The 26,139-nt window shown below is 40.0% G+C and overlaps 1 protein-coding gene across 1 annotated transcript in view; it reads right to left on the minus strand.

Moving 5' to 3' along the window:
- The window catches only part of LOC139715476 (sodium/calcium exchanger 2-like), an 87,040-nt gene continuing 60,901 nt past the window's right edge, over positions 1-26,139 (minus strand). Inside the window, exons 6-18 of the mRNA XM_071627048.1 lie at positions 25,481-25,638; positions 24,728-24,827; positions 16,979-17,006; positions 15,312-15,470; positions 12,626-12,788; positions 11,283-11,406; positions 9,531-9,660; positions 8,291-8,457; positions 7,136-7,258; positions 6,170-6,245; positions 4,783-4,936; positions 1,252-1,427; positions 1-564 (exon numbers count right to left, since the gene is read on the minus strand). Of these exons, the coding sequence (XP_071483149.1) occupies positions 445-564; positions 1,252-1,427; positions 4,783-4,936; positions 6,170-6,245; positions 7,136-7,258; positions 8,291-8,457; positions 9,531-9,660; positions 11,283-11,406; positions 12,626-12,788; positions 15,312-15,470; positions 16,979-17,006; positions 24,728-24,827; positions 25,481-25,638 (1,678 nt within the window). The 3' untranslated portion in view covers positions 1-444. The remainder of the gene's footprint in view (positions 565-1,251; positions 1,428-4,782; positions 4,937-6,169; positions 6,246-7,135; positions 7,259-8,290; positions 8,458-9,530; positions 9,661-11,282; positions 11,407-12,625; positions 12,789-15,311; positions 15,471-16,978; positions 17,007-24,727; positions 24,828-25,480; positions 25,639-26,139) is intronic.

Consider the following 26,139-nt stretch of genomic DNA (forward strand, 5'->3'; position numbering starts at 1 on the left):
ACCTGGACTCCGCACAGTGTGGGAAATTCTGCAAAACATAGAGATCATGTCGGCTCACTCCGGAGTTAATAGCTCTGACTGAATATGTTCTGCCTTTTGTTCCTCCTCTAAGCTAGCGCTGTGGTGCGATAAATGTGTCGAAATTTCAAATGTGGTGCTTGCGCAAACTCTAGCGTAACCAAGGCGACGGCTGTTGCCTGTCGCAGCAAAACTGCGGCAGACGGACAAAATTTAGCGACACTTTTGCAGTTCAGTTGTCGGCACAATATAATCATTAATACCTTGGCGCGAGTTCCTCACAAAAGTGCATTGATGCACCATTTGCATAATTGTCTATGATCCCGCGTATGAAATGACACAACCACTTCAAGCGAGTCCTTCATTTGGTTGGCAGTTTACTAAGCTTAGGGCCATCTTAATAGAGTCCAGTGGATCCATCTCAGTTTATATGATTTTATAGGCTCTCAGCGAAGCAACAATGATGTAGACGAACCAGAGAAGAACCAGGAACCATCCCGTCAGGTACTTGGTCAGTTTTTTGCCCCCAAGCTCTCCTCCCAGCACCTGAAATCAGGACAGAAGGACAAAAAAATCAATGCTGGAACAAATTCTGGTTTGCTGATTTGCCAGTGCATTCATACATGACATTTCAAATCAACTCAACTCTACACATTAAGATTTGCAATCACATTAAGATTTGCAACCCCTACATATATGTACATGAAAAATCAAAAGTAAATGTTATTCAAGCCATGATATGTTTGACTGGAGTACATCTTTGACATTCTGAGAAAATAAGAACAAAACACATGATCTCTTATTTGATTTGTCATACAGAGAGCCAGTATGCAATGAAATTCAAGCTTTATTCCAATCTCTTACATCCCTGAGCGAATATTTCATGCCAATTCCACCTGTGTCAATCATCACAAGTTTCCAGCATGTTCTACTGTACGAGCTGAAATTTTCGCTGTGGTTTTATTTTCGCGAATTTTGTGAATCGCCTTTGAACCGCGAAAATAACAACACGCGAAAATAGCAACGCCCAAATAACTAAGTTCAGTTAGACCCTCAAAACCGCGAAATTAACAACACCGAAAATGTCCTCCAAGTAGCAATACGCGAAAACATCTGTACGCGAAAATTTCAGCTTGTACAGTATGACAGATTGCCTGCCACAGACCAACCAACAAGATGTTAACCTGCCAACCGCATCTTGCGCGGAATTAAAGGAGGCGGGAGGACACTTACAAATCTCCTAACGATGAGGAGGACGATGCAGACCATGCCTACGGAGGTGAAGAGAATGACAGACAGGTCGAGGTTCTCCGTCCCGACAAGGAAGGGGATGTTCCGGAAGTGGAGGTACATGGTCCGGATGACCCAGGGTAGGCCCAACCCCAAGAACACATTGACACTGTTGCTCCCTGCAGGATAAGAAGGATATGCATCCACAAAGATTACACACACCATTACTTGTAATCACATCCCTAATGCAGGGCTCCACACTAACTTTTTTAATTGGCGGCCCGATGGGGCCACCAAAATCATCAACTTCAAATTTTTGGTGGCCCGACAGAAAAATTTGGTGGCCCCAAAAAACAATAAAAAACATTAAAATTCCTGTTGTTTTTTTATGAGTCAAATATTTAAGTTTTATCATAGTAAGAATTGGAAGTTGGACATATCTGCTCATAAATAAACCTCAACAAACTTGCAACACTCACTCTCAGGCACTCATTCAGTCCTTTTCATCCATCCTTTAAACAATTTTAACTGCTGAATGGAAAGACTAAGTATAAATATTCATTGACAGGCACATGGGTTGCAACATCTTAACATGAATAAACAACACTTTTCAAAAAATTTTTGGGGCCCGCCTTGGGCCCCCAAATTTGCCTTTTTTGAAATTTGGTGGCCCGACTTTCATTTTTGGTGGCCCTGGGCCACCGGGCCACCGTTAGTGTCAAGCCCTGCCTAATGGACAAAAAAGGCACTAGATATTAACACATCCACCCTACCCCCCCCCCCCAAAAAAAAAAGGAAAGGAAAAAGTATACAGTCCCTTGGGAAAGCAAATTTAATTTCCATGCATCAGTGGATCTCTCACAGGTATATGGGCCCATTTTCCTTATGTCAATTCTGACTTGCTTAGAGCAATGCATGGTATTCAAGTGATTGTCATGAGCAACAATGCAGATGTACCAATTATCCATCAACAGCTTTTGGTGTCACTCAACATCTTTATAAAGAATTTAAAGGCAGCACAAATAGTTTTGGAGACAAAGGATTATTTGTCCATTGATAGTTCTAGTCTAACATTATGTGATTTTTGTTACACCTACCCAAAGAGTCTGGGTCAATTTATCTGGCCACGGAGTAAATGTATTCTTGAATGACTCAGTTAAAATGAGAGATATTGAAACTTTTCTCATGCATACAATTGTGTGCCTTGACTATAGACCGTTTCAATTTCGATGGCCTATTCACCTACCGCCGCTGGCGGCGCTATAACAGCCGCCATAACTGGGGGCCAACGGGGGCTTCCAGCGACCTAGCTACCCAGCGAGTTGCACTTGCAGCTAGCAGCCTAGCGTACCCATCGCGCATAGTTAGCCGGGCGCGGCCGCATGCACCGCCGGCGGCCGCTGCATCGGGGACAGCCGCGCTAAAATTGTGATTGTTTACTCACTGGGGAAAAAGTCATTCAGCGTCATTTATTGCCTTTCTTTTGGACAAATTGAGTAATTCAAACATATCGATCTAGAATGAAAGCTTCAAAGGAGGTCCAGAAAAAAAAAACATACATGTATTGTGCAGTTGTTGGGTGCACAAATAAAGCCGGAAAGGGAAGCTGCACGTCAGTGTGTGAAATTCAGACACTACTGACGCATGATGAATATATACACTTAAGTGAAATAAAGCGGAATAAAAAATGCACAGATTTTCGGAACAAACTTTGGCCTATCCCTACTAGAATCTCTATTTAAATAGGCTATCACTGCATACTCGTAAAATAAAGTTGTTCATTTTAGAAGACAAGTTCTGGGGCCCGTTGCATAAAACTTACCATTGAATTTCAATGGTAACTACCGTCAAAATTAGGCGTCACAGCCAATCAGCATCAAGGATTATAAAATTTACCGCTAATTTGAAGACTTACCGCTAGATAGGAGCGGTAAGTCCAGGGGTAAGGGTTTTATGCAACAGGGCACAGATCAAAGATTTTGAGAATTCACTAATTTTTTTTTTTTTTTTTTTTTTTTTTTTTTTAATGCTTGCAATACTTACCAAACACTTCCTGGCTATACTAGTTTCTATTATGACAAACATTTTAAAGCCTACACTACAGCTAAATGAATGTTTCAAATTGTGTAAAAAATATTCTTATAATTTTTTTACTTCTTCACTAAGCGTTCAGCGTCAAATTGACCATATTCAATTCTGGCCTGGAACTCTGAATTTGAATTAATGAAGAGATACATATAAATATTAATCTGCCATGAATGGTGGCAAACATCCGTTCCTTATCATAATTCATATCAAGAAAGTTTGATTTGAAAATTACTTTTGCATAAATTGTAGATTATAATTTTAGGCGTTAGCGCGATGTTAAAAAGTAATGATTAGACCTTAAACAGAAGAAGTTTTGGTTGTTGGCATCAGGCGAAGTAAATTAATTTCTTTAGTTTATACGGCTTAGAAACGCCTAGATTACCTTCAGTTTGGTTTAAAAGTTAGTTAGACTTGCCGGAAGCTAGTGACAACCGAAAATAATATAGGATGTATCTAGGAATGTAGGATTCTAGAAGTCAATAGGTCTAGACGGATTAGATCTAGTCTGGACTGTTGCCTAGAATTCTAGACAAGATCTAAAAAACGTTAGACAGACTCTACCCCTCTGGTCCGAGAAAAGGCAAACCTTAAAACTAGTTAACGATAGCGCCATATCTAGCTCAAGATTCTGATCCATTATTTGTATAATATCAGTTAACCTCTCAACAGTCTAAATCAGGCTTACTATCTAGACGTCTACCAGCGCCTTGCCAGTTCTCCCAAGGCCCTTAATGCTCTTATAATCCTCTCTGTACACGCGAGTACCCAAGTCATCGCAAGGGAAATGGAGTCTACAAACACTCACGGATCGAGCCGATATTTACCTTGAAATTCAAGTTTTGGCTACATCCATATATGACATCTACCCATTCGTTCATAGTCGGTATAGGTTGTTTAATTCTATATTTAAAATGTAGACTCTAGTTGTCTCAAAGCCAGATGCGTCGATCGCTACCAGCGCCAGAGATAGCTAGCTGGCCGGCTGGCGCCGGGTGGTAAAAGCACTGGCTGCCGTCGGCACCCTTGCCAAGCACGCACGGCGCTTGCCGACCCGGCCTGGTTGGCCCCCAGTTATGGCGTCGCCTTAAGAGGGCGCACTTCCATGAACAGTCACTTGAATCGGTCTATACTGCTCCAAGAATAACTAGAGATATTATGTATATCATCAGATTGCATGAGAGCTAGTCTATATCATGATATACACGCAAAGATATCATTTAAGACAACAAACGACCGTATGTAAAGAGAAAACCTTCAGAAATATTGCAGGTCCCTAGCCGGTAAACAGACCTCCATCACATGATGAGATAAATCAAAGATTATAGATAACAATAGCGAAAAGAATGAAAGCCCTGATATTAAATATGCACGTGTTAAGCTAGATCCACACCAGTTGTTTGTTCTTCGGCTGTAGTAGAGACCAATTGCTAGCACTGGGCTTTTTACCTGTTATGTTGCCAATAGCAGCATCGGCATGTTGGTCCTGTATGGCCGCGGTCCGACTGGCAAACATATCCGGGACACTGGTGCCTAAGGCGACGATGGTGATGCCAGCAACACTCGGCTCGATGTTTAGCACGCAGCCAAGAAGATTTGCCAGCTGTTAACACATAATTGCAAGCACGTGGCACAGAATAGCGTTAATGATTTATTCCAGAGATCTCTACATTGCGTTTCATATTTGACCTACTTGTATCATGCAATAATGTTAGACAGGATTGTGATACACATTATAACCAGTTACGTATGGGAATCAAATGTGTCAGGTGTTACTGATATTAAAAAATTAAGACTCGAGATTCTTTATTGTCTGACAAATTACAGAAATCTGCCTTCCACTGTCAGAAATAACTAGAAATGTCGCTACAGCGACTGGTTATACCCCCGCCAAACAACATTTCATAAGCTTTGGTCAAAACAACATTTCATAAGCTTTGGTAAAAAAACTGAGGAAGTAGTTAAATCCGCAAGATCTTTCCTTGATCTTCTGCCATTAATATGCCGTTACCATGGCAATGTACTTTCGGGTACTGTCGAAAAATACGTCTTGCACATCTACAACCAAAGGCACACATCTGTACCAAGTTTCATGGAAATTGGGCAAAAACTGAGGAAGTAGTTTGCAACACAAAATTTTCCATCATTTTGGCTCATAATAAGTGAGCTGTTACCATGGCAACATACTTTTTGTCACTGTCAAGAAATGTGTCATGCTGACCTATATCCTAAGACAAACATTCAATATGAATTCCATGGGAATTGGAAGAACACTGATGAAGCAGTTTTGCCTTGAAGCATTTTGCCCTATATTATACCAATAACATGCCGTTACCATGGCAACGCACTTTTTGCCACTGCGGAAATATGTGTCTTGCACATTAACATATTCAGATGAACATCTGTACCTAATTTCATAAAAATTGATCAAAAACTGTGGGAGGAGTTCGCGACGCAAGATTTGTACCCATTTTTGCCCATAATATGCCGTTACCATGGCAACATACTTTTGGGTACTGTCAAAAAATACGTCTTGCACATCTACAACCCGAGGCACACATCTGTGCCAAGTTCTATGGGAATCGGTTGAAAACTGAGGAAGTAGTTCGCGACGCAAGATTTGCAACGGACCGACCGCCCGACCGCCCGACCGCCCGACCGCCCGACCACCCGCTGATTCCTATATACCAGGTACCCCCTTCAAACTTCGTTTGGCGGGGGTATAACAAAAAGGATACACCATACACAATACCTTGGATATTTATGGGTAAAGGAAAAAAAAAAAGTTGAACAAAACTTTCAATGCAGCGAAAAGAAATTGTGGGAAATTTTTCACCTGTTGCACTAAAGCCGTCAGCCCCAGAATGATGAGCAGTGAGCCAAAGAAAGCCGGCCAGCCACCAGCATAGTTTCTGTGAGACAGAGAAAAATACATCCATACATTACTCTTGAATATCACATACTTGAGGGCTATAGGGCTGATCCATTTCTTTTTAGATTTGTTCTCATTTCTCATTCTTTCTTCTTCCGGATACGTGCATGCTCTCCACTGTACTGAGCAATTCCTTGGGGCTAGCAATTAACCGATCTAACTCTCTATGCAAGGCGAAGCAAAATGGCTGTCGTTGTAGCCATGACATGGAGTTTGATTTCTCTTGAACTGTGCTTAATATCATCTAAACACCCTAAGGCACATTTCCAAACATATCTGTTTAACATTCCAATGATTAAAAAAAAGGGCAAGACACACTTTGCTACCATTTCGGTGAGTTTGTTACTGCAAGGAATTACTTGTAAATGCATACATAAATGTCGGTCATTTTGTCAGTTTCAAAGAACTGAAGAGGATAAAGATCTCAGAAGCATTAAAGGTCCTGTTTAACTTTGGGAGCAGTGATTTAAAAAATGTTCAAGGTATGACTTTTGATATATGTAGGCATATGTGTAGGTCAGTTGTATCACAAAACATCCTATCTTACAAAATTTTTGCAATAAATCCTAAAATATAAGGAGATATCACTATTTTTCTCATTAAACCATAACTGTAGACAGTTCAGTGTGGAAAATCTTTTATCATAACTATTGTTCACATTTTGCGTATTTAACAATACTTAACATCAAATATACATATTCAAATTTTTACAGTGGTTGTTTCTATCCCTGATCAATTTTAGAAGTATTTTGAAGCACTAATGCTGGGTTTTTGTTTCATCTGCAAATGGTAAAATTATGCCTTTAATGTTGGTCACTTGTCAGTTTCAAAAGATTGAACAAGACAGAAATCTCAGAAGCGTTAACTCACCTTGGTGGAACGAAAGCGAAGAGGACCTTCCAGAAGAAGGTGATGAAATGCATGAGGCAGTCCACCTTGGAGGGAGGAACTTCCTTGCCTTCGTCATCGAGGTCTCCCCCGAGGGTCATGGCACTGTAGGAGGAGGCAGAGAACAACATGTTTAACCCACTGGCTACGGTAAAATTCAACATTTTCTCGGTGTGGGATATTTTCCCACATGTCTGCGCGACCAGAAACTGGCACGAAGAATGAAAGCACGTAAATATTTTTTGCTTGTTATATGTACCACTTTGTAATGTCTTGACTCCACGGAATCATAATCACACCACATTCTTCTTACTCAGCAGAGTGCGAAAAATTACTCGCGCAAAAATATCAATTTTTACAGTATGTTACTGTATCTGGGCATATCGAGCATCAATCAATTAAGTGAGAGCCAATTCTAAAGGAGGAGTTTTTTCGATATAACCCATGCAGGCTCTCTCTTCAGTTTGGTGACTTTTCTTACCCACCAATTATCTATTTCAGTCAGCATTTATTTGAAAATTTTGCATATTGTGTAAATGGATGCATGAAGTTGAGTAAGTATTGATAACTTTGCTGATAATTGGATTAATATGTGTAAACATGACTGATTTTCTCTGCAAACACTGAACTCAGTAACTGAAATTAAAACTTGACTGTTGTGCATTGGTTAAGATTAGACAGAATGCTGCTCATGATAACAGTTGGTAAAGAATATAGATCTAATCATAACCCCCTCAATTTCAGGTTCCACTTTCATTCTGCATAAAACAATATTCTTCTACCTTTTGATGAAGACTGAATAAAAAAAAAAAAAAATTGGTATCTGCTTACTTGCCAAAAAAAAGAACCTTTCGTGACAAAATATACCCCCAAAAAAACTCTGTAACTTCTTCTACCCATAAAACTGTATGCATGGCAGTTTCCTCGTGTATGTTGTTTTTTTTTTCTTTTTCTTCTTCTTGAATCCTGGTTGATACCGTTTGCTTACTATTGCAAGTCACCTGGGGCGAATGTTTTACAGTGAATGCTTGTTAACATTTCAGACATATCTGCATGTGGTGATGGAACATCTGTGTAATGAAATGATTGTGTGAATACCTCCAGGCATTTCCAGGAATTCTACCGGCCGCTACTCACTTCTTGATTTGTCCAAACCACGTCTCCGTGTCTTCGTCGTCGTCGAGAATATTGGCCACCCTCTCACCGATGTCATCTGGTCTGAGGTTTGCTACTGCAGCACTGTGGTCCCCAAGCTTGGCCCCTACGCTTGGATTTCGCAGCACTATCACAAAGTTCTTCAGACCCTGCGAGTAGGAAGGAGTGATTAAGAGAGAGAAGGAGAGAGATAGAAGGGAAAATAAGGAAATACATACATGTATAGATAGATAGTTTGATAGATAAATCAACAGATGAACATATATATATATATATATGTATCATATATATATATATATATATATATATATATATATATATATATATATATATCATATATATATATATATATATATATATATGTATATATATATATATGCAGATAGATTAATAAGTAGATGGATAGAGTGATAGATAAGCAGATAAAGATGGATAGATAAATGAATAAATGGATAGATGGACACATAGACAGATAGATAGATAGATAGATAGATAGATAGATAGATAGATAGATAGAAAGATAGATAGGTAGATAGATAAGTACATATACATATGGAGAGAAACGGTAGAAACAATTTTAAATTTGTTTCTGCATTATTTCTGAAACATTGCAGGGAATATAAAAGAATACAGAAAAAAACATATCATTAAAAACTACAAGAAAAATACTCTCATGAGATCGCGGATCCTCTTTTCAAACTTGTCTTCCTAATTAAGCCATCGATTCATTTGAACATCTTATCTATTTCAGTTTGATTGTAGCTCTGAAGCTAACTCCAGGTGCACATGTATGTACTCCAGTGTTTTTTTTTTTTTGTATTATTTTTTGCTATTTTTGCGGTGAGTTCTACCAATTTTCACATGATTTTTATCTATATAGAATTTGATTCTGTACAGAAATACCTAATTTAGCTCTTGGAATTCCTGAATTCACGTATAGCTCATAGCATCCCAGAATCCAGCCAGTGCACTGCCCAACTTGAATTCTTTCTTGATCATATTAAGTCTTATTTTTCAAATGCATGATTATCATATTTCAACCCTGAACTGCATGTTTCGACATGCACAATTACTATATGATGCAAGACATGTGTGTGTGTATGTTTTTTTGGTTTTTTTGGTTTTGTTTTGTAATAAGGAAATGTGTTCTTTTTTACAACAGTGGTGTGATGTGTGGGATAGATACCGGTAACCGTATGGTCAGACTGCGGTCTGAGCTCACCATTGATTCCTTGTTGACCGGGACCTCGATGGTCTTGCTCTTCTCCTCATGCTTGAAGCACAGCGTCCCTGACATGGATTTGTAGTCTGCCTCCCCCTCCATGTTCACACTCCCCTTGGCCGTCCCATCCCTACATAGATAATAAGGTATTGGTCCAAGTATATCAGGGTGAAGAACTTAATAGTCGATCAGTAAAAGGCAATGTGGCAACACCAAAATATAAAAAAATAACAAGTATATTCATACACTGACTTGCATATCACACTCTAATGTAAGCAAGGACCAGCATAGTGAAAGAAGAGCATGCTAGTTTCAACAGCCTTTGGCAGTCATGTATCAATACACACATACATACATACATACATACATATGCACATACATACATACATACATACACAAATACATACATACATACATACATACATACTTACATTATTAATATTTGCTGACAAATTTTAAACCATTGATAGAAACAGGAGTTTCAACTATCCTATCAGATTATTATTTCATGTCACAGTAATATGATTCCTTTAAATGATTAATCTTTTTTATTTATTTCTATTTCCAGCTAACCCAACAATAAATCTAAGTATATGGAATATAGCAGTCCGTAACAAACTGCAGTGACCAAAAAATAATTTTTTCCCCTTCTCATCCAACGCAAGAACTTGAATGAATCTTGAAGTGCAGAATAATGTAGGTAGGCCCTGACTATTAAAAGTTTTCTACACATGACATTGCCATGCAACCAATGACGGTTATTTACTTTTTGCATCACTGGGCTAATTTTGGAAACTAGGCAGATAATTTACGCAACATGAAAATTAATTTTTTTGAATTCATGTTACGACCAGAGAGCAATAAATTTTCTCCTACGTGGAAAGCATTTTGTCAAACATCCAGACATCCTTGGTGATGGTAAACAGAGCGTGACAATCCAAGGATAATATCAAACAAAGCTGATTTGGTCCTTGCTCATAAAAGGAGGAAGATGTTTACACAGCCACTCAAGTAGAAATCCATAGAGCAAACACCGGGTTAATCCCTATACAACTTTCAATGCACTAATTGCACGCCCTGTTTGTCTTCGCTGTTGGCAAGTCATCTTGAGATACTGAGGTAACCAAATAAAAACAATCAACACTTTTTTAATTAAAAGATTCTCTGAGCACCAATCTCTCATTTCAGGACGTGGTGTCATTTTTTTTTCGGGGAGTCACCTCGACTCAAGACTCATAACGGCGGAATGCGCATGAAATCTGGTTAGCGCAGTTTCCTAGCGCCCGCCTAGAGACAATGGAGTGTTGCCGGTAGTAAAGCTATTTGTCACTTCTCCGTCTTCCGCTCAGGATGTGCTCTTGAACTCAACAGAATGAAAAATAGGATACCAGGAAGAAATGGCAGTGCCAAATTCTCATCCAGTCAGAAGTGTTTTTTCAACCTGAAATATTTAATTGGCTGTCGCTTCAATAATCCAGTTAAACTGGATTCCATCAATGTCATTCTTTTTGCCCCCACTGCGAAATAACTTTCCCTCAATTTGTGTGGGATGGAGAATAGCATATATAATTACCCACATCACACGAAATGAAAAATTGTAATCAATCATCCACTCAGTAGCAACATCTTGACAACACAACAAATGAGCTACATTCCACGAAGACTGATCGAGATATATAACCATGTTTTGCCAGTTGCCATGACAATAGAGGATGAGAGTAGGCCCTACAGTGTTGGGAGGCACAAACTTACATTGTTGCATATTGAAGGGTGACCGTTCCATCAAAACCCTTCGTCCTGGTCACAGTGGCGGATACCACACCCTTCTCCAGATCTGCGGTGTATGTAGGAGACTCGAACGAAAACTCGCCTGGTACTGAAAAAAAGTGAAGAGCAAAAAGTGTTTCTTCCGTTAATCATTACTGCTCATAAAGCATGACACTTGAATCCAAAACAAGGGGTGTGGAAAAGGAGAAGTCTAGACCACATCTCAAGAATGCTCTAAAGCGATCTCTTTTTGGGTTAAAAGTGATAATTGTTTAATATCTAAAGCACAAACTTTTTGAATGCAAGGAGGAGATTGACAATTTGACACTCACCAGGCAGTGACATCAATTTAAAGGTCAACGCACTGCCCACTGCAAGCCATAACATGCTGAACTTAGCAGTGCAGTATGGGTGAGAAAATTCAAATATGCAGACCTAGTATTACAACTGATATGCAGGTTCCTCAGTGTTTGGTCAAAGCAAATATAAGACCAATACAGACCACTAATCAATTAGTACACAAACGTTTCTTACAAAAAGCTCATTCATATCCACTGCCATCCATCACAAACAATATACATGACATCAGATGACACTGCACGTAAATGCCAATCGATTAGATACAAATACATGCCAAAACACAAGCACCGTGTCTTTGAATAGCAAGAGGCTTCAGGTGATTTCCTGTTACATTACGACGTATTGAGGATGAGAAATCGTTTTTGTGCCTTTGACTTCATTGGGAACCCTTCTTAAAATTCCCCTGAATAAGTATATATATAAAGATAATAAAATAAGTGTTTACATTGGAGCACTACTTATAATAAGATCCTCCTGGATTGGCATGGTGATATATAACAGTCTATGGCCACAGGTTATTAGAACAATGTCATCAGTCATCTTCCGGGCACACAGCCTACATTATGTTCCCCTCGATCACTCATCCCAGTTTAGGCTCACCCAAAGCCAAACCAAATTTAAATTAAAAAAAGAAAAAGAAAAAGATGCAAAGCAAAACCAAACCAAAACATATCAAATCAAATAAAACAAGGTAAACGAAATAGACAAAAACATATGCTCCATGGCAACAGGTGGAGATAATAATTATGACAATCATAATGATTTGGTTTTAATACACAGAAGAGCTGGAAAGCATGCTTGCTCCAGGCAAATCCGAATTAGTGACCGTGAATTCCTGCTCTTCAACTTCCAAAACAACCCCCCCCCCCTATATCAACCCCCCAAAAAAGGGTAAAAAGAAAAAGAAGAATCAACAACAGGTTATTGAGGGCTGTGGTTTCATCACGGTCATCTCTCCAAACTCTTACCATCATCATCGATGATCGTCACCCTGGTAACGCTCGGGTCCCCAAGGACTCCTCCGCCCTCCGGGGACTTTAGGATGACGTAGAACTCCATGTCGTTCTCGTACTGGTTGTCGTTGATGATGGGAATGGTGATCGTCTTTTTCCACTCCGTCTCCTTGAAGCACTGCACGGACAGTGACAGAAAAATTGTGACAGTTATGCTATCATTTGCCTCCTGTAACCTTTTTCTTTGTCTCTTCTGCATTTCAACCCTTCAGTTATTACTCATCTTAGCATCTCACTTAATTAAGATAGGAGAAAGCCATGGAAGCATGTCAACAGCTTCTCTGTTCATTTGTCTCTTCATTTGCTTTGTTTGATCCATCATTTTCTCCCCCTCTTTATGCCAGCACCCCAAAGCACACATATTACCCTATAAAATCTCAGGAGATACTACTGTTCTTCCCCCCGCTTACTTTATTTTCGTCAATAGGATGGTTAGTACAATGGTCATACAGCATCTTGCGGGGGAAATACTAGACGCGGGAAAATGATGCGGAGATGCCATGGTATCGATTTTTTCACCTTGTAGAGCAAATGGTTAACACAATTTCCACTGGGAAATACTCCGAGGAGAGAGAAAATTGAATTTTCAATCCACTGGCAAGAGCCGCGGCTAGCCACATGCCCCGGCCGAAGGAAAACAGACAACCCATGATTTGATTTTCATGTTAATTCAACAGAATCTAATCAGTATTCTGTACCTTACTGTAAGGCCAACTTGCATGGACAGGGTTTTTTTGGTTGAAAATATCCATGAAAATGAATTAAAGCATTGTTTTTCCTCACATTAGACCAACATTCTATAGAAATCTCTTGAATAAGACACATCCTCCATTTTCAGGGTTTCTTCTTGGGGGGCGGGGGGAAGAAGGGGGAAGGTATATACCATAACTTCATGTGTTTTAAGTTTTATGAAACATTCTAACATTCTTTTTATGAGGCCCCATCCATTTCCAGTTTCATCACTCATGATGGCAGTCTCCTGCATTCAAATATCTCTCATATTTACCGGAAAAGTATCTACTATATATTTATCTTGTTTATACTGTATAATTATCTTATTTACATGTTTTTTATATGTTTATAGCATAATATTGTCGCTTATGCTTATTTATTTGTGTAATTTTTTTAATCATTTTAATCACTGCATTTCTTATTCTTTGTGTCTTTGATATTTGTTTCGAAATTTGCGCTGATTTTTGTATTTGATTAAATAAAGAAATAATCCAAACCAAACCAAAAATAAAATGTGGTCTGTTACATTCTCACCAGGGCTAGTTATATGAGGACAATCCCTGTGTGTTAAGGTTTCCTTTGCTGTCCCACACAAGTACAAAAGGTATCTCCACATTAGGCCACTTGAAATTTCAAGCCCATACCTCATGACATTTACAATATTTTTTTTAGATTTCCCTCATGTGCCTAACTGTTAAAAAAGCAGCAGCACTGATCAATAAATGGGTCGTTTTCTTGAGGGTCATACTGTTCACATGGAATATCTTGCAGTGTGGAAATTTCCACATACATCATACTCTACACTCAGACAAAAAAAAAAATGATCATGAACTACACTATTTTGGGGCGTTATCAAATCATGTGCAGAAATGCCCACAGTCACAGCGTCATTAATATGCTGAAAGTTCAAATTCAAGTTGCTCATAGCAAAACATGAATAAATCATGCATTATGGTTTTTCCCTTAATTTTTTGTGTGCCATGGTGTAAACCCCCTGTGCGCCACATTATTCCGAGACTGCAATGTATGAGCGCTTTTGGAAAACAATCTGTTTTTCAAAGCCATGCAACTTTTTACAGAAACATTTTTGCAAGACATGCATGCAGTGAGTAAAGTTGGAGGGATTATTCAAAGCTCTGCTCTTATGTAAATCTTATGACAAAGCTATGATCATTTTTCTTGTAAGTGGTCAGTAGTTGTTATCATCCAGTCAATCAATCAATCAATTATCAATGACTTTTGCAGACACAACTGCAACAGAAAATCAGAATTTATACTCGAAAAACCGCATGGAACACCGCTACTCAATCACCACGCAACACAAGTTAGGTGTATCTAGGTGAGGAATGGAATCGAGAGTGAAGCTTTCATGGTACCGTGGCATATTGGCAATTTATAAATTGGTTTGGGCGGGGTTGTGCATTATTCAGCAAAACATACAAACTAATATGCAAGGCGCTAACTGAGTTGGATGTGTGAATGCAGAGACTCCAACTCTCCCGCTTTCGACGGGAGATCTCCCGCCGAAAGCCCACTTTTGCAAAGTCTCCCGTTCTCCCGTTTGAGATTTAATTTCTCCCGTTCTGGCTCTGTGTCTCCCGTTTGAAATGATTTCTTGCTTTTTGTCTTCGTATGTTGAAAAATAAGCCTTTAGATAGCACAAGAGAGCATCAAGAACCCTAATTATTAGAGCTTCTAGGGTCCAAGCGGGCCCTGGACCCCGGCCGCAAGGAACTTTGCGCTCGTGATATGCACTTCGCGCACATCAAGTTGGAGTCTCCCGTTTGCTAGGGGTTTCAGGCGGGAGAATCTCCACATCAGAAGGTGCTTAGGGTTGGAGTCTCTGTGAATGTGGCACATAACGACTTTTTGGATAGAACCTTGCCCCATCCCACAGTGAGTTTCCTACCAGCTGCCCCTGGGTGAAGGAGAACTCGGTGTCTTTCTTAGCCGTCCCGTCCCTCGTCTCGTACGACACATAGACGGTGTCCTTGATGGCGTTGTCGCCAAAGTGCTCGATGCCGCTCGTCTCGTCCACCACGTCATGGCCTGCGGGCCAGCCATTTTCCTGTAGCCATGTGGGCGGACAAGGATTGGGAGAATAATTTAAGCAAACAGGGAGAGAAAATGAAGAACTCAGCAAGTATACAGTCAAATCTGTCTTAGCAGCCACCTGCCATTATACGGTCACTATGAAAAATTCCCTCAGATAGAAAAGCCATGTTTGAGATCTTGTCTAGAGTGGGAATCTTTTTTGTCTCACTTGAGTGGCCGCCACAGACAGGTTTGATGGTATATGAGGTTGACCTTGTTGTGCATACTATTTTACACAGCATGAATACCCAGGTTTTAAACATTGTTTTAGATGAAGAAAACTTGGCTATGTATAGAGAGGCAGGGACTTGTTGAGACTAGAACAGAAAGATGACATAGGATGATGGGACTAAGAAGGATAACAAGATACAGACAGAGAGACAGAGACTTATAACAGACAAAACATCTATTAACTCAGACAGAGAGAGACAAAGATGGAGAAACAGAAAGAGAGGAAGAGAGAAAGGGAGAGAGAGAGAGAATTTATCACACAATATGATAAGAACATTTCCCCCGATTCCCTATTGCCCTACTTAGCCGGGGAATGAATGCCAAAACATTTAGTGCAAGTTGTAAATGTTCCAAAGTCCCAAATGCACATGGCAGAAATCTTTACTATTTTGGGTGGCTCCATCTTCACATTTTGCAGCAGGCTGTTTTGAGCAAAGTATACCCAAGGGAAAAGTGGACTCAAATGCCAATCTGATCATGCAGAAGGCACGCTCATTACAGAAATATTGCACTTCTTCTTTTTCGATAAATGGAGCAGTAAATTGGATACATGGAGCAACAAATTTAATGTTAGGTCTCCCTTGGAGTACAGCACGCACACACCTACACAAACATGTAATATCATATTGAAACAAGAATCATATGCTCTTCCTTCGCTACAAAGATGGAAAATTCCAATATTTCAACAAATCTCCTCACTCCACTTTGCCATAAAGACAAAAATGATACATCAACTCAATATCATGCATGTATTCACACTCAAGTAGAAAACTTTAAAAAATATATATAAAAGGCACATATACCGGTATACAAAGTTTCAACAATGTGACAGCAGAAATCCAGAGAAGATCACTACATATATACATCGACACTTTCCTAGTAAACATAAACACAGGCTACAAAAAAGCTACTAATGTAAGAGTGGATATTTTCTTGTGAGTATTTTTTTACACTCGGCGGGTATATATGACGAGTTTTGCGTGTTTTTAATTCTGGAGAATCAAGACACGAACTAGTGGAACATATAGCAAAGCAAAAATATTCGGGTGCTTTTATTTTTGCACTGGTTTCTGGTTGCACAAAATGTGCAAAAATTTCAACATCGTGAAAATTTCCACTTTTACAGTAGTTGTTTGAGACACAGAGGGGGTGGGGTTGACAGAGAGAGAGAGAGAGAGAGAGAGTATAATAGCCAGAATGGTTAACAGGTTTTGTGAAGAAAGCGTAAAACATTTTGTGCTAATCTCTTACCTTTGGGAACTGTTGAGTGCGCCTTTTCCTGGATGGAGCAATAAAGGGAGATGAATAATGAATATACTTCATATACCTCTTTTGTCAGGTAGAAGAAACTTTGTTAATGATTCATGCTAGAAAAAAAATCACAACACTGCTTATCACAACTTAGAGATAGGAATGCTAAGAAGGATATGATATTTCAACAATTGTAAATACTTTGAATTTTTTAAGGATCTCAATTGCTACATGTTGTTATTGGTTGTTGATTTTTTTTGTTCCAATGAAATATGGAGGCAATCACATATGGAAAGATTTCATGTCAGCTAAACTTTAAAGAAAATAGTCAGTACTACAGAATGATATTCTACATTCATTCTCTTGAGCAGGCTCCTTTTTGTACACTTTTTGTAAACTTCCATATTTGACATACACTGTGATTGTTTATGTATTTCATGTTTCAACTCCTGAAAAGCTTGTAGCTAGAATTAAATGTTACTTTATAATACTTTATCTGAGTACATAATCAATGGAGGATGACATAGTACAACGTTTTCACGATGCAGTGTTGAGGTAAGACAATGTCTGCACCTGAAATAATGTAACACAATGGCTACAAGTACAACTCGTCTGTTGAGAATGAGAAGGGCGATGGGTTTAGTGACAACTTAACGCCCTTATCATTCTCAACCGACGAACTGATATATGTAGCATATAAACTGTACAACAGAGACAATGTAGCACAATGTCTACATCTGGATCTGGATCTGGATCTGTCACTCTGAAAAGCTCAGGTTGAGCATCACTCAGAACGTCAAAGACAATATAGCATGATTTTTAGCATGATTTTTACATGAGAGATGTTGGGGCACAATGCTTAATTACACCGGCAATGATGTAGCACAATGTCTACACCTGAAACGATGAACAGCTCTATGTCTATACCAGAGATGACATATCACAATGTTTACATCATCTGAAATGATGTAGCTCAATGTGTACACCAATGCCAACAAATCACCCATATGCTAATTAATGATTCCTAGTACTTTTCTACACCAGAAGATTACACTAAAGCTCATAGTGACAAGCAGGAGCCAGGCACTGAAGCCTAGCAACTTTGTGTCTGCATATATACTACTCAAAAAAAGTTAAGGACCACTTTTTAACGTACATAAAAATTTTATACAAGGTGTTTTATTTCTGGAAATACCTCAGTACAACTGTCCTAAATGTCCTTAAACACGCTGTAATCAATTTCACGCATGGGTGGTTTCAGTTGTTGCACAATGTCTCTCGCATCACTGCACATCCTGAAAAGTGGGCCCCGAGGGGTATCAGCTACCGACATGAAGTGGTAAAAACGAATGTCTGAGTGTCTTTCAGGCAGTTCAGTAACGAGTGTGACCACCTCCTGCAGCAATAACGGCTTCACAGCGCTGTCTCATGGAGCTGATGAGGCGATTGATGTCTCTGACATCCAGTGCATCCCATGCAGCCTCCAGAGCAACACCCAGCTGCTGCAGTCCAAGTGGATGGGCTTCGAGCTGCTCGAGACTCCTCCCCATCATGTCCCAGACGTGCTCTATCGGGTTTAAGTCCGGGGACCTCGCTGGCCACTCCATACGCTCAATCCCCTCAATACGCGAGAGACATCATGCAACAACTGAAACCACCCATGTGTGAAATTGTTACAGGGTGTTTGAGGAGATTCAAGACAGCCATATTCGGGTATTTCTAGAAATACAACACCCGGTTTGAAAATTGTATACACACATTAAAAAGTGGTCCTTAACTTTTTTTGAGTAGTGTATATGTACAAGTTTTTACCCACAAACTCTAACAACAATTAATACACAAATAGTGCCACTCAATGCAATGGAGATACACTAATTACACTAATTATAACTAAGTATACTGATTGATGTTGTCTCACAGCAATTAAAGAGTTCTTGCCTTCACAGCAGGCAAAGGGATCTACTGCTATGTCACTTGCTTTCTTGTAGTTTCATTCTCCAAGTTCTACCATAGCTGGATATAATTTTCAGGCCCTTATTGTCACCGCAAGGTAAGAAAAAAAAATATTCCCTCGCCGGCAGAAACAATACATTATAGACGAGCTTGTCCATTAGTAGGGATTCTTCCCCCACCCCCATCACCTCTGCTGGTGTTGCTTGAGTGAAACTGGTGTGATGCTTGATCAATGATACATCACTATCACTGTTATCACTGCCTACCAGGGGCGTTGCGTAGCACCTCTTTGACGGTGTGCTGTCACCCCCTGTCACCTTCGACCTTTTGATGCATCTCGTGTGACACTGACTGTCTATTGGAGCCTTCTCCCCATCCTCCCTTTAACCTATTTTTCCTTTTTTTTTTGTGGGGGAAGGGTAGGGTAATATATTTCCCTCATACCTTGTAAGAGAAGAGATCTCTATGCATGATAACCATGAAATGCACTTCTCATATGACATAAATAATACACACAAATTTGAGACAACATTTTTTTTCTTTCTCTATCGATTTCATAGTGCCTGATAAAGGGAACCTATCCACGTAATGTTCAAACTTATCACTTGCATGTTGAATGTAGATCCTTATATATTCTTCAGCATTATTCACAGAGTAAAAGATGATTTTAAGCTGAATTTGTTCGAGACCACCATTGTGCATGCAGCCTATATCATACACTTTTTGCACTTCTGTTTTAAAATCAGATATAACCAGAGATATCACATGCAGAAAACAGGTTTTTTGTTGGACACACATTTGTTTTTCAATGTCTCCCTATCATGTTGAGCACATAATTGGCTAGGCCAACCAGCCACATCACATCTCTTGCTCAGCAAAAATTTTTTGTTTCTTTTTCAGAAAGCAATTATCACCATGTGCATTAAGTATGCACTGCTATAACACAGACTTTTTTTCGCGATTACAGAGACAAATGAAATGCCAACTTGGAAATTCTGCCTTTTCTTTCTCAAGCAATTACAGACTTTCCAGTCGTAAGTTTTGAAAACGTGGTATTTACAAGACCGTTTATGTAAGGGTTTAATCTCACTAATGACAGGATATGCCTTTCCTTGATGTATCAACCCATTATGTACGATATTACTGTCCTCATGTGGCCTTACAAGCCACAAGAAGTCCTTTTGTACGGGGACGCACACCACTCACTGCAGTCATTTCACCTTGAAGCCGAGTGCTCTGATTGAAATTCGAGATAATGACCGAGCGTTTGCCATTTCATCTACGCCAGCGAGGAACATTAGCCTACAAAGACAGCCATTCAGATGGATTCATCCTTTGTGGACAGTGATGGTGATTATGGCGTGTACCTCAGAGAACTTCCTTCAAATACGTTCTTGAATCTACGTTTGAAATATGAACAAGCAGACTAACCCAAAAAAAAAAATGGAGCATGCAACCTCCACGAGAAGGCGACGCCAAGTCACCCAAGTGCCACCCTTCTTCCACGTCACTTATGACAGTTGCCGACAAGAAATGGCAATCAATAATTGTGTTCCTACCCCTTGCCCGATGATTTGCAGCCCCAGATACTCAGCAAAAGGATTTGCGATTGTGCAAGGGAACGAACGATTTGATTGAGTTTGTTCTCCCCGAATGCTTCCTCCCTTCTCTCCATCCCTCCTCTCCTTTCTCTTCTTTCTCCCTTTATGTCCCCCCTTCCATTCTCCTTTCTTCTCCCCCTCCATACAAACACTTTCGTCGCACACGGCAACAGCCAGCATTAGCCAGGCTGCCCAATCAATAATCCATTATCAACCTGCTTAATGCCATATATACACAGTGGCGTACATGGTATCCTCTGGCTAGAAATGCTCGGTGCTCAATATTGGCAGTCGGCCCCACAAACGCTCACCTGTCTGCTGGCAAGCACAGTCAGGGAGAGTGATAGATATTGTGTGTGACATGAATGCATGCATTAAAAGTTCACTTCCACGCATATCCTCACTTCTTTGTATTCCTTCTATTTTATATTCTTCTTATCCTTTTCCCTCAATAACATGTGATATATATATACATATACATATATATATATATATATATATATATATATATTCTGTATTCTGTATGCAAACCCATTAGCATGCTATTTTCTGCATTTTAAGGATTCTTCACAATGTTCCGCACAGCATGATGTGCCAAAGCCCGATTCAGTAGCATATCATATCTGTGTACATTCACATGAGCTTTCATGAATAATGATCGTCGTAAAAGACTTCAGTTACCTAAATATATTTTCCTTGCCTGAGTGGAGCTCACAGTGTGTTTTGTATAACATTTCAGGGCAGAGATGTATACAGAGATGATTTTATATTTCATAAAAAATACAGTTTTCCTTATTCCCATACATGCATTGGTTTGTATCATTAGCACAGTCTCTCATCTTCATCATGAAATCTAATGACCACCACAGTTATGACTTCAAATACAGTGGGCCCTTATTGTAACGAAATCCTCGGACTCGGTGGCTTTCTGTTGTTATACTGACATTTCATAATAACTGAACAATAAAATACATAAAGACATATACACGATAATTTTGGGATCTTCATTGTAATGAGAATTTTACTATAACCATGTTCGTGGGAGTGCACTGTATGTACATCTGGTTTTCTATTTCTGGCAAGTGATTCTAGTAATTCCTTCTATTTCATACCTGAAAAATGCTACATTTGGCTGGTCAGCGAATATTTTGTTCACTGTGAATATGGAGTGATATAATTTTGGATTCAGGCTTACATCATCACAATATTTACTTACAGTTCATTTTCTCTTTTGTTTTTGAGTAATGTGATTTAAACAATTCAACATCAGCAGAAGAAGGTGAACTATTCACAAACATATGCACATCATATCTATTCCCAGACACATTTTGAATGGCAACACTACAAGGACATCATGGAGGGGATGAAGATTTTTCCCCCTGCTTTACTTTTATTCTATGTCATCTACCTAATAAACTTCCCAATCATTTCTGATCGCAAGTGATAAGTGATTACGTAAGCCGACTGTCTGGTCGTACGTCAGCAAAATCAATGACATCCAAGCCGGGATGTCATCTGACGTGCCCATATCTAGCATTGATTTCACCTCATCTCTACACACCTGCTGCCCTCTACCCCTAGCAAACCAACGGGATGTGGCCGCACAGTGAGTTTATGGATTTGTTGCCATCTTTTGACATCCCGTCAACTTTCATGCAGCACGAGTCCAATTAAAAACAATATTCCCCTCAATGCAAAAGCATGGCGGGAGATCTGTAGGAGCTTGTCACATGCCATGCTCACAGCAGCTTACGACTGTCAGTAATTTCTACTGCTGCCAATTTACAACGTGCCCATCATACTTATGATGTCATAATAGATAAGAGCATCGATATTAGGATGACGTTGACCTCGGCAAAGAGCACGCTGGTGGTTAAACTTGGCAGAAAATGGTCATCAAAGTTGTCATTGAAACCCAGCATTTCATTAAGTAAGACTTTTATTTCTTTTTCAGAACAGTCCAAGAGATTGACTGTACTACCGACAAGTGCCAGAACATCGTGCTACTTACAAAACTGCACTACAGTAATCTTCAGCACGTCTTATATAGACATGCATACTCTGCCACCATGAAAATACACTTCCTCCGCTTTACCATACTTTCATAACTCTTACTTCACTTCCATTATTTCAGCAGAGGACTGAGGCAGAATTCAGCACAAGGAGAGAGAGAGAGGCAGAATTTTCACTGGGAAACGAGAAGCACGTTCATCATAAAATCTACATTGAGAAGGGTTTGACCCCAGGGGAGAAGTGCCCTTTATCTGGCACAGAAGGACTCATCTCAAAGTGACCTGTGACATGCTTTCTTGTCACTCTGCTGTCTTTCTCAGCAAACCATTTTTTTCACGCCCATTTGCTCTTCGACCTTCCCCTTCCCACTTTGGCCTGACTGCTCATAGGTGACTTTCCCCTGGCTTTCAAAGGTACACACTTGCTTCCAACAGCTTTCCCTCCACTCCCCAACTGTGATGGCATGTCATCAATTATGTTTCACTGCAACTGAATTTCATTTTCCCCGTGGGGAAAATTAAGTGGTATCACCCCAAATTCAGAGAAAATTAGCTGGGGCTGCTAAATAGTATATTTTCAGCTGATTGCATTGACCTCTAAAGCTGCTGTGTAGTTTATAGTCCCTGCCCTGTATTCCCCACAGTAACAAAGCAAAATATGGAATTCTCCGTGTGCAGTAATTGCCATGGATTCAATAGCGCAAAACACTATATTCATAACTATCCATCCGTGTTTGGATGCACAAGTATCTGTCATTACTGAAGAACTACGATATTATTTTTTTTTAAAGGAAAAGATAACAAGTTGTATGTATAAGATGGACCTTCTGAAGAAGCTTTTTGGTGAAAAATTTGATGAAGTAACCAAAGTAGAGTAATTTGAAGTGTGTGCATGGACATAACATATACAACAGTCGTTCAAACTGCCCATCAATGAATGCAAATATCGGCTACCTAGCAATCTACAATCACCGGTCCCAGCGGATACCACCAAAATTGTCACAGTGATCTAGCCCTCGTCCCTTCATCCAGCACATCTTCGAAGAGCTCTTCATTTTGACTGTCATTTCTTTTAATCTCGGGCTATATCGAGCGGCTCAAGCCCCCTTCCGATTTCATCACCAGTATCTCCTAGCAACGGCAGGGTATACTTTGGCAAACTCAAAAATATTGGGTCCATTCATTTAAGAGTCAGCTCTGTCATTAATTACCCTCCAACTCTCTGATGCCAAGCCACTCATGCATGCAAACTCGCACGCTCAATATTTCATTTCATTAAAAAGTAGAAGGAGAGACAGACAGCCGGACGGACAGACAGACAGACAGACATACACAGAGACAGAGGGAATGATAGAGAGAGTCGCAGTGGGTGAGAGAGAAAAGAATGAATAACAAAGTAAAAAAAAAGATTGGGCTAGAAATGGAAGAAACAGAGTTGGGGAGGGTTGATGAGCTTAGGGAGGGGAGGGGAGGGGAGGGGTGGAGAGGGGTAGAGAGGGGTGGGAGGAGCCTGGTAGAGAGGGGAGGGGAAGAGAGGGGTGGAAGGGGAGAGGTGGGGAAGGGAAGTAAGGGATAGGGAGGGAGGGGTGCGTGGGATAGGAGGGATAGGAGGGGTGGAGGGGAGAGGAGGGGAGGGTGGGTTGGAGAGGGGAGGGAAAAGAAAAGTTGTGGAGGGAAGGGGGGGATAGGGAGGGGAGAGAAGGGCTTTGTTGACAGGAGAGACAGGATAAGACATTATCACAAGGAGAAACAGAGATTACACACCAGGTATGTTCTCTGGGATAGAGCTCACTAATTGACTTTGTCCTTAAGTAAACAAATTGCAAAAGAAATAGGGAGGGGAGTTGTAACAAGTTTCTATTGGCAGCACAGTGACACGCATGTATGCGAGGGAAATTATCGTGACCTTTTCACACGAATCTCACTCGCTGCCAATATCACCACTTGGCAACACAATTTTTGAAAAAAAAAGTGACCTTCGATTACTAGTACTATATCTAGAGGAAACTACAGCCATTAGGGCACCTCACAATTTGTGTCACATATTTTTGATGAAGCCCAGCTTGTAGCTTTCCTTTCTCAATAAGTCTGTTGTTTTGTCTGCTTGCTTTTTGTTAACCGAGGATCTGACGGGAGAACTACAACACTAGGCCTGTATGAGAAAGGGGAATCTCTGCACTCACGGGGTTGCCCTGTGGAAGAGGACGCTAATCTCCAGCTTGCCCGCACTCTCCAACACGGTGTAATTTGGCAGGGCAAAGGTGAATTTCCCCTTTAAGTCATCTGTACCAGAGAAAGAAAAGAATGCAAATGGGTCAAGTTTGTCATTAACTGAGAGAGGTAGGAGGTGTATGGTAACAGCCAAAATCTCACAAGCAGCAGCAGTAGTGCAGAAATATGCTGATCGAATCATGTTATGAAATCTACATCTAGCAAACCCTGCTTTCTATATGGCATCAACCCTAATAGCAGCAGAAACCTAAAATTCCTATTGACATCGTATAGAAACAGATTGCTCATGGGACTGAAGATTTCACAGCATTTATGTTTTGCTGTAATGACACATCAACATATTTCATAAATAGCACCTGCTTCATGGACAAGACTGTAGTCTACAAAGACACACCCATATCATATTGCAAACCCTTAGTTCATAAAGGAAGCCATTTCCAGTCAACAGGAAAGGACCTATGATGCAGGAGAGGAGTCAAGGGTTACCACTTGACTGCTTGTGATTGCATAGCACTTCATTTGTAAAATGCATTTGACCAGAAAGCGCTATTGAGGGGACTTTATATATGACAAGGATATACACTACGATAATAAGATTATTGAAAAATATTAAATACATGTAGATAGGGCAAATGGGAGACAAATTCTAGGACAGACACATGGGCTGGTAGAAAACCAAAGTTACTGCTTTCACAGATGCGCACCTGACATGGCCAGCTCACTTGACTTCTGCATCGCCTGCACTTTGTCCACTAGGGCCAGTAGGCGTGGCTGGTTCCCCACGGCCCCGCCCGCTGCTATCCGCTGGGCCATGAAATGCTTCTTACCCCCTATCATGGACCGCACCACAGCATGCCTGAATCTGTAAGTTTGTGATGGGGAGAGAGAGAGGAGGGGGAAAAAATAATTAAATAATGACATCAAGCAGAAAAAAAAAATTACATAGTTTTGTTATATGGCCCTTATCACGCTTTTTGACTACCAGACATGATCAAGGGATCCTCAATAAGTTGAAGAATAGTTCACATTTTAAACAAATATTCAGGTTAATACCAAAGTTGATGAACAATGATCAATGACATGATGTGAAACACTTCAGTTTTGACATTCATCTCTCGAAAACGATACAGCAAATACACAATCACCTGGTAACTAAACTGATTGGTGGTTGCTCTTTTACCTTTTAATATCAACTTGATAGTGATACCGCAGTGTCAGTTGTTCATATGCCTTGCTAATATGGATCAATTACCAAACAACTGATTGCAAAGCTACTTTATTTATCATTTTCTAATCAAATCATACCACTTGAATATAGTGCCAATTTTAGCTCTAACAATTAATTTTGAAGCCAAGTATAGAT

The sequence above is a fragment of the Diadema antillarum genome, unplaced genomic scaffold, assembly GCF_040938485.1.
Source record: "Diadema antillarum isolate AM-2024a unplaced genomic scaffold, OU_Dant_1.0 scf00000049, whole genome shotgun sequence".
NCBI classification, from domain to species: Eukaryota; Metazoa; Echinodermata; class Echinoidea; order Diadematoida; family Diadematidae; genus Diadema; species Diadema antillarum.